At 36.4% G+C, this 10,206-nt stretch overlaps 1 protein-coding gene across 1 annotated transcript; it reads left to right on the top strand.

Annotated features, from left to right (window-relative positions):
* Positions 1-866: 866 nt before the first annotated feature.
* LOC141522636 (olfactory receptor 13A1-like) lies at positions 867-1,832 on the top strand. The gene has a single exon (XM_074236177.1). The coding sequence runs from the start codon at positions 867-869 to the stop codon at positions 1,830-1,832; it is 966 nt and encodes a 321-aa protein (XP_074092278.1).
* The last annotated feature ends 8,374 nt before the right edge of the window (positions 1,833-10,206 follow it).

Here is a 10,206-nt window from a genome sequence, read left to right on the forward strand (position 1 = left end):
ACAGGACATCCTGGGAAGAAAGGAGTGGCCTTATGAGTATTAAGAAAATTCAGCAGGGAGAGGGTTTAGAAGGCAAAGTGATAAGTTCAGTTTTTGACATGTTGATTTTAAGATATCTGTGGGACATCCTGATGAAAATGTCCACTAGATAGATGAAATGGCAAGACCGAAGGTCAAGTGAGAGATATGTTTCATTGCATGAATCATCAGATGGCTTCGATCCATTGCTGGTCATTACCTTTGTTTGTAGATACCTCAGATCACTTATTTTCCTGTATTAGCGTGAATTCTGAGCAATAACTGCAGTGACATTGTTTGCTGAATCAGAAGATCCAGATGAGATTATTCCTGTTTTGATGAGAACCTGCATCTTCTTTCCTTGGTATTGGATGAGTCCAGAGGCCCTTTCCTGTCACAGTCTGCAGTTCAGGAAAGCATTGTCTAGCATGATCTCCCACATTTATATGGTAATGGTAACTCAATAGCATTCATTTTTTCTTTTAAATTGGGGGGTATGAACATTAAACATCTTTTAATGTTTGTTGATTAAAAAAGAAAATATAATGGAAATTATCGCCCCCAAAATCACATACATGTACCTGGCATCATCCATGCCTCATTCTTATTGAACTGAATATACTGATGTCGACTTTCAGCAGTTTAATCACCCTCTTTCATTCCTACCCGAGGTAAATGTGAAGTTTGTCTAAAATTTGGTTAAAATAAGCCAATAAAATCCTTCTTTATCATTTTTTCACAGGTTTTGTGTACTCTCCACAAGGGCTCAGTGTAGCCAACAATGACTCAGCAGGGTCCCAGCAGTCACTAATGGTCTTCTAACTACTTTGAACTTATCAAAATCCCCCATGCCTTTGACTAAGCAATCACCCAAACTCATGACCTTTAATAACCAGACATTTATCACTGAATTCATCCTACAGGGCTTCTCTGAAAACCCTCTCCTTGAAATCCTTGTCATTTGGGTCTTCCTTTTCCTCTATATCATGACACTTCTTGGCAACTCCCTCATTATTGCTTCAGTTTGGGTCACTCCAGGTCTTCATACCCCCATGTATTTTCTCCTGATCAACTTGGCCTTGTTGGATATCATTTGTACAACCACAGTGATGCCCAAATTGCTGGACAACCTGATGGAGGAAAAGAAAACCATCTCCTTTGTTGGGTGCATGACCCAGCTCTATGTCTTCACTTGGTCCCTGAGTTCTGAGCTCCTTCTTTTCACAGCTATGGCTTATGATCGTTTTGTGGCTATTTGCAGACCCCTGCATTATAGCACTCTGATGAACAACAAGATCTGTGGGATATTGACAGCGATTGTGTGGATTATGGGTGGAATGAATTCTGGAATCCACACAGGACTGATGGCAAAATTATCTTTCTGTGGCCCTAATATCATTGAACACTTTTTCTGTGAGATACCCCCAATCCTGCCACTTTCTTGCTCCTCAACAAAGTTGAACGAGCTTATGGCACTTTTGGCTGATCTCTTCCTGGTTGGTGTCAATTTCCTTCTGACCACAACATCCTATGGTTTTATCATCGCCAATATTCTGAAGATCCGGTCCGAAGAGGGGAAGAAGAAGGCATTCTCTACCTGTTCCTCACACCTCATAGTGGTCACTATGTACTATTTTTCTGTATTTTCTTCCTATATAAGTCCAAGTATCAGTTATTCTCCTGAAAAAGGGAAGGTCATAGCTATGCTATATACAACTCTGAGCCCTGTTATAAATCCATTAATTTATACTCTGAGGAACAAGGATGTCATGGCAGCCCTCAGAAAACTCTTTGTGAGGTTGTTCTCATTTTAGGGTACCTCTAAGTAACAGTACTTCCTCTAAGTCAGGGATCTCAACCTGGTATCCATGAACTTACTATTTTTGGTAACTATATGCATATACAATAAAAGTATTGCAGGTAGGGTTAGTGTCAGCAAAACCTGCTTTCAATCCCAGACTCAGACAGACAATTACCAGCAAGCCATAAACTCCTCCCTGCCTCACTTTTCTCATATGTAAAATGCTTATGGTATTGCTTTTCAGGGTTGAAGATGTAATGAGATGATTTGTGTAAAGTACTTTGAAAACATTATAGAATTATGTGAATGCTATTACTATTACTATTATTATATTTACTTCTTTTGTTATTTTATATATTTTATCTATGGGGATTATTTTGAAAAGGTGTTCATAAACTTTACCAGAACAACAGAGTTCCATGATACAAAATATTAAGGGCACTTATTGGTTATAAATGAAAGGAAAATGAAAATTGCTAGAAATATAAACTTTGTGATCATTAGTGCTGTTGACAGGTAGAGTAATGAATATTTTCATCAAAGTTATAATATTCTGGGGTTTGAAATATCAGTAACTCATATCATCTTAGTCTTTGGAGAACCCCAGATTTTTAAATCAAATAAGGCTTCAGCATTTTACCTAATTCATCCCTAGCTTTTCAAGCAAAACTAAATAAAAAATTAACCTGACTCTATGCTTTTCCATAGTAATAGTGACTTGGAAAATCTAGAAGACAATTACAATTCTTAGTACTTAATCTTCTGTGATTCCTAGAGCCTTCACAACTCAACTTTTTTTATTCTTTCATAGTTTCTTTTTTCTTACCTCTTGTGTGATTTTCTTTCTAGACTTAGCTGAAAGGGACTACACTTGAATAACTTTATTGCATGGTAGGTCAGTGTCCTAGAAAATGTCCTGTTAAATAGCATTGCTCAGGGATATTTCAAACTCTCTGGGGCAACAGAGAGAATCAGTGACTGAAATGAGCAGTTGAAAAAGTCACTACTTTCACCAGAGCTCTGGTACTTCATGTGGAACAAATAATGTTTTACTATAATTTTCTTTAGTCTTCTAATGCATAAATAGAGCAAACAGGATATTGGACATCAAAAACACTTGGAATTCTATTTGAGTACTTGTCCATATTTCTATGTGAGGTAAGAGAAAGAATTTTGGAGAGTTAAAGATTTAGAGTTGAGAAGGTACTCAAGAACCATCTAATCCCATTCACTCGTTTTGTAGATGAGAAAACAGTCTTCCAAATTTGAGTGATTCACCAAGGTGATTCGGGAAGTGACAGTTAGTATTTGAGCACAGGTTATTTGAGTGCTTTTGTTTTCAAAGCAACACATTTCATGTTGTCTTTGTAAGTGTGACAGAGTAGCATAAAAAGATATGAGTCCTGATTCCTGAGTCTTTTCTTTTCATATCACTAAACACTTATATGGTACCTTCTATGATTTTAAACTTGATTTTATTTTAAATTTTTGGAATAAAGCAAACATTTGCATAATATGGAATATATATAATAAAAAAGATAAATGCACTTGAAACTAAATATATGATGCAAAACTTGTTATTCCCATCAAAAATACAAGATAAATTCATGCAAATTTCCTTTTTCCCTTTATTCTTCTCTATGCTACACCCCCCCACCTAACATAGAAGTGATTACTAGCATATGTTATATCATATATATATATGAAGAGGCAAATATATATATATATATATATAATTTTATTCTCTATATTTCAGTTTTTTTCTCTCTGATATCAATTAGCATCTTTCTTCAAATGCCCTTTCTGGTTAATTGGGGTGTCTATAATTTATTCATTCAATGTTGCTATTAAAATAATATTACTATTACTTTATACAACATTTTCTTGGTTCAGCTCAACTTACTTCCCATTCATGCAATATATCCATATTTTTCTAAGATCTTTGAGGTCTTAGATCTGCATCATTTCTTCTAGCACAGTAGTCTTCCATTTCAATTGTGTCCCACAACTTGCTCAACTATTACTCATTTGATAGACAGCTAGCTATGCAGTTTTCAGTTCTTTATCACCACAAAATGGCCTGGTATTAATTAACATTTTATAAAGTATAGGATCTTTTCTTTTTTCTCTAATCATCTTTGGAATTAGACTTAAAAGAAGTATTGCTGGTTCATATGGTACAAACAGTTTATTTAGTCTTTAGACTTAATTTTTGCTTCAGTTCATAGTTCTACCGACAATAATAATTGCTCCAATTTTTCCACATTTCCTTCATTTTTACACTACTAATTTGGTAATCTTCTTTCCCTTTTTAAAAATCAAGTTGATCAATGAATAATTTTAAGGTTTTTGTATAAAATTAGCTTCAGTTTTATTAATTAGTTCAATCTTATTTTCAATTTTATTAATCTTTCCTTTGGTTTTCAGTATTTCCAATTTAGTTTTTAATTGGAGAGTTTTAATTTATTTGATGTTTTATCTTCCTAGCTTTCTTATTTGTATGCTCAATTGGATGAACTGGTCTTGAAGTAACACTTTGGCAGCATCCCATAAATTTTCATGTTTTCTTATTGCTTTTATTTTTTAAAATGAAATTACTAGTTGTTGCAATGATTTATTTTTTGATCTGCTCCTTTCTTAGGATTAGATTATTTTATTTTAAAAAAATTTATATTTTTATTTTTCAGTATTGAATATAATTTTTTCTTGCATTATGATATGAACAGAATGTGACTTCTATTTAGGCTTTTCTGCATTTAATTGTGTGGTTTTAATGTCTTATGACATCTTCAGTTTTGTGTGTGTCTGTGTAGGTGCCACATACTTCTGAGAAAAATGTATTTTAACTTTTCCAGAATTTTATTCATCACTTTAACTTTTTTTGCTTATTTTATCATTAGATTTATCTGGTTCTGAGCAGAAAAGTTAACTATTGTTTTATTATCCTCAAGTATTGTTTTATTATCCATTTACTCCACTAACTTATTAAATTTTACCCTTCAAAAATAGAGAAGCTATACCTTTAGATCCATAATGGTTAGTATTGATATAATTTGGGGCTTTCATCAAGACATATAATTTCCTCATTTATCTCTTTTAATTGTATTTTTTTTTTACTTTTGGCTTTTGTTCTAAGATCAAGGTTGTCACCCAGGTTTATTTAGCTTCATCTGAAGCATAAGGGGTTTTGCTTCAACCCTTACCTTTGCCCTACATAAATCTCTCTGCTTCAAATGTGTTTCTTGTCAGCAGCATAAGATTCTAGTTTGTGATCCATTCTGCTGTCCATTTTCCCTTTATGGATGAGCTCACCCAATTTATAAGTATGATAATTAATTTTTACATTCCTTCTTGCTATTTTTCAATTTTTTATCCCTCTGTCTTACTCCCCACCCTTTCTTTCCTTTCTCACAAGTCGTTTGCTTCTGATTACCGACTTTCCTAATATACCCTCCCTTTCATCCCTCTCCTGTCCATCTACTATCCTTGTTCCTTTTTGCTTCCTTATTGAGGAAGATATATTTCTATATCCAACTGATTGTTTATGTTATTCCCTCTTTGAACTATTTTTCATGATTTATTTTGTTTTTATGTATTTATTTATTTTGAATTTCACAACCTTTCCCCCAATCTTGCTCCCCCCCCCACTACCCCACACAAAAGGCAATCCTAGTCTTTACATTGTTTCCATGGTATATATTGATCCAAGTTGAATGTGATGAGAGAGAAATTTTATCCTAAAAGTAATAGTCTTTGGTCTCTGTTCAAACTCCACATTTCTAAAATATTCTTGTTTAAGAGCAAACATTATACCCCCTCCCCCACAAAAAATATAGACTCTCATGAGAAATAAAGTATTCTTCATCATAAGTCTATCACAGAAGCCATCTCCATAAATTTTCACAGTTGCCACTGTTGACTGTAACTCCTTCCATACATTCTTCCCCACTACCACATTCTATATTCTCTCTCTCTCTCTCTCTCTCTCTCTCTCTCTCTCTCTCTCTCTCTCTCTCTCTCTCTCCCTCCCTCTCCCTCCCTCCCTCCCTTCACCCAGTCGCTCTTCCAAAATGTGCTGTAGGGCAGCCAAGTGACACAGCAGACAAGGCACCAGCCTTGGGGCCAAGATGTTGTGGCTTGCTTCACCTTGGTGCCCTAACAGTGATGACTTCCTGCCCGGAGGGGAGCTGAGAATAAGGAGTCAAGCCACACTGCCTTATGCCTCCAGCTCAAATTTATTACTGCTTAGCTTCTACATATATACTGTTAGGTCTTCCAGGGTAGAACAAAGAAAATGAGGTAATTGGGGTGATGTGGCAAGCGGGTCTACAGCACTTGCATTACAGGATAAGGGAGTAAGTTAGGGAGGAGGTGGTAAAACACAGCTGTGTCCTGTGCCCTTGGGCCGTGGGGTGGAAAGACCAGCTCCCAAGGACTCTGGCACACCTTATCTCTCAGGGAGGCATGCCAGCTCCTGAGACTGTCCAGGTGGCAGGGCCCTTAGAATAGCCTGTGTTCCCACACCAAGAGACCCCCAAGCCCACATACTACCCCAGAGACCCCACAAGCACCCAGCCCCATGGTCCCAGACAGGCCATTCAATCCCAGCACCTAGAAAAAAGTAAAAAAGATAATGTGTTATAACTGACTAATCTTTCCCATAATCTACCCTCTCCTCCATCACCCACATCCCCCCTCTTCCCCCTGTCCCCCTTCTCTCCTCCTTACTTCAGATGTCTGTACCCTATTGAGTATGTATGCTGTTTCCTCTCTGAGCCATTTCTGATAAGAGTGAAGATTCCCTCATTCCTCTGCACCTTTCCCCCTTCCATACCATTGCAAAACAAATGTCTTTTTTATGAATTATCTTAGCCTGTTCCACCTCTCCTTTATCTTACTCCCTGTACATTTACTTTAGCCACTGACTCCATTTTAACAATATCTTATATCTTCAAATTCAGCTCTCTCCTGTGTTTCATCTATAAAAGCTCCTTCTACCTGCTCTACCAAATGAGGAGGCTCATATGAGCATTATCAGCATCATTTTTCTATACAGGAATACAGGTAGTTCATCATCATTAAGTCCCTCATAATTTACCCTTCTCCTCCACTCTCTATGCTCCACCTGAGTCCTGTATTTGAAGGTTAAACTTTCTGTTCAGCTCTGGTCATTTCAAGAGGAACATTTGAAATTCCCATGTTTCATTGAAAGTCCATCTTTTCCCCTGGAAGAGGATGTTCAGTTTTGCTGGGTAGTTGATTTTCTGTTGCATTCCAAGCTCTTTTGACTTCCAGAAAATTATATTCCAAGCCCTATGAGCCCTTAATGAGGTTGCTGCTAAGTCCTGTGTGATCCTGACTGCAGCTTCACGATATTTGAATTGTGTCCTTCTGGCTACTTGCAGTATTTTCTCTTTGACTTGGGAATTCTGCAACTTGGCTATAATATTCCTGGAGGGTTTTTTTAAGATCTCTTTCCAGGGGAGATTATTGGATTCTCTCAATTTCTATTTTACCCTCTGTTTCTAGCATATCAGGGCAATTTTCCTGTAGGAATTCTTTAAAAATAAGGTCAAAAACTCTTTTCCTGATCATGATTTTCAGCTATCCCAATAATTTTTAAAATGCTTCCTGAATGTGTTTTCCAGAACAGTTGTTTTTTCAATGAGATGTTTTACATTTATTGCCAATTTTTCATTCTTTTGGTGTTGAAGTATTGTGTCTTGATTTCTCATAAAGTCATCAGCTTACTTTAGCTCCATTCTACATCTGAAGGGTTTGTTTACCTCAGAGAGCTTTCTTATCTCCTTTTCCATAGGGCCAATTCTACTTTTTTACCATTCTTCTCCTCAATAACTTTTTGAACTGTTTTATGCATTTGATCTAAGCTGGGTTTTAACATGTTATTTTCTTCAGCATTTTTTTGAATCTCCTTGGCTAAGCTGCTGACTTCTTTTTCATGTTTGTCCTACATCTCTCTCATTTCTTTTCCCAATTTTTCTTCTATTTCCCTTATTTAATTTTCAAAATGATTTTTGAGCTCTGTCATAATCTGAACCCAACTTCTATTTTGCTTGGAGTCTTTAGATGCAGAAGCTTGTACTTCCTCATCTTCAGATTGAGTATTTTATCCTCCTTCGGATCATAGATAAAGTATTTGCCAATAGTCCAGTTCTGCTTTTTTCTGTTTACCCATTTCCCCAGCCTGTGCCTGGTTTGGGGGTGCTTCCTGAGCTTTTGAGTATTATTGGAACAACCCCTTCCCACAAGGACCTCAGTGTGTGAATCTCTGATGCTCTCCTGGTTTGTGAATGACCACAAGCACACCCCTCTGCCATGGGGCTAAGTGGGGGGGTCCCCTGTTCTTTGGGGGGGGGCCTAGACTGTGACCGGATCTGAATGTGGTCAGGGCCCCAGAGTCCTGTTCCAGGGACAGAGGACAAACTTTGGAAATCTCTCGCCACTTCCCTACCTTCAGTGGACTGAACATTCAGGGCATATTTGCCTAGAGGCCCCTGCTTCTCTTTCGTGGATCTAGGCAGATTGACTGCCTGCATGACTGCTGCAACCACCCTGAGGGTCTGGGCTTCAGGCTCACTCTGGTGGAGGTCTCCCTGCTGAACCGCCAAGTTGTGCCCAGTGCTCCCTGGAGTGTAGATCAGGAAACTGCTTCTGCTGCCAAGAGCCATGTCTCCCAGGTGCTCTGAGGCTGTTCCTAGGAGGCTGAAATTTCTTCACTGTTGGGCAACCCTTCTAACTCCATGAAAAGGAGTTTTCCACTATTTTTCAAGTTACCTTGGGTTGGAGAATTGCCTCACTGAATCTTTCTTTGGATTCTGAATCACAAAAAATTAGTTAGAGTCATAATTTAAAGATTTTTGAAATATTTTGGAGAGAGCACCTAGGAGAGTCTCTTCTGTTGCCATCTTGGCTCCACTCCTTTGAACTATTTTTTGATCAAAGGTTTAAAGTTTACCTGCCATGCCACACTATCCTCCCCTCTAAAATGATAGGTCTTTTATCCCTCTTTTATGTGGATTAGTTTATCCATTATATCATTCCCTTCTTGCTTTCTGTGCATTTTTCTTTCTTACCCTTTTAAATATTTTTGAGAGGTAATCATATCAAAATTACCCTATATCCATATACCCTTCTAATTGTTCTTATAGTATCAAAGTTTTTTAGTTAGAAATGTTATCTTGCCATAAAGAAACTTTATATTGAATTTCTTAAATTTTTTTTCTTTCTTGTCTCTTTTTTATTTGTTTTATGTTTTTCTTGCATCTTTTAATTGTTCAAATTGTTTTTTTCAGCTCTGGATTTTTAATTTAATTTTTAATCTAAAAATGACCTCAATTTTGTTAAATGGTCATTTTCTCCCCTGACAGATTATGTTCAATTTTGTTAGGTAAGTGAGTCTTGGCTGTAATCCTAATTATTTAGGACATGAAATTAATCTTTACTTAATTATTTGGGACCTTTGGAACCTTGTCCAAGTCATTTCACTGGAGCTGAGTTTTTTCCAACAAAAAGAATAACTTTGTCTCTGGGCTGTCTGAGTTTTTTCTTTTCAGCTCTCTATCTCTGATATAAAGTTTAATGGTACCATATTTAGAGAAGAAGAAATCTTAGGATCAAAGAAGTCAACTTAAATTGTTTAAGGTCAAAGAACTTAAAAGTGTCTAAGCTGCAAATCAAAACAGGTTTTCTCATTCTAAAGTTAGTAATTAGCTGTTATCTTTCTTTTGCACTATTCATGATAATCTTTTTTCTTATCTGTATTCCAGTACTTAGTACAGCCTCATATATTAGGTAATAAATGCTTACTGCATTTAATAGGAAGAAGAAATACAAATAATACTTGCTCCTTGTCTTCTAGGAGGAAATGTAGTGAAAAGCCAAACAATGGGAGAAAATCTAGTGTGAAACAGGAGAAAGGTTAAAGAACAAGGGAGAAAATCTAGTGTGAAACAGGAGAAAGGTTAAAGAACAAGGGAGAAAATCTAGTGTGAAACAGGAGAAAGGTTAAAGAACAAGGGAGAAAATCTAGTGTGAAACAGGAGAAAGGTTAAAGAACAAGGGAGAAAATCTAGTGTGAAACAGGAGAAAGGTTAAAGAACAAGGATGCATATGTTTGGGAAGTGATATTACTTCAGGTAGAAGGTATTAGGGAAGGAATTTTAAATTAATCTCATTTGAGGCAGATGCTAATATTATTTTCAATATATGGTGTTACCAGTTAGCAAAAATTGTTATTTTCTACATATTCATTACAAGCTATCTATTACTACCTCAAATATTTACTTGGATTTCAATGGAAAATTTACAATTTTTCTTCCAAAGTTCAACTGATTTGTTTATTGGAGGGACTTTTCCTTTTGAAGACA

This window comes from Macrotis lagotis, chromosome 4 (genome assembly GCF_037893015.1).
Source record: "Macrotis lagotis isolate mMagLag1 chromosome 4, bilby.v1.9.chrom.fasta, whole genome shotgun sequence".
NCBI classification, from domain to species: Eukaryota; Metazoa; Chordata; class Mammalia; order Peramelemorphia; family Peramelidae; genus Macrotis; species Macrotis lagotis.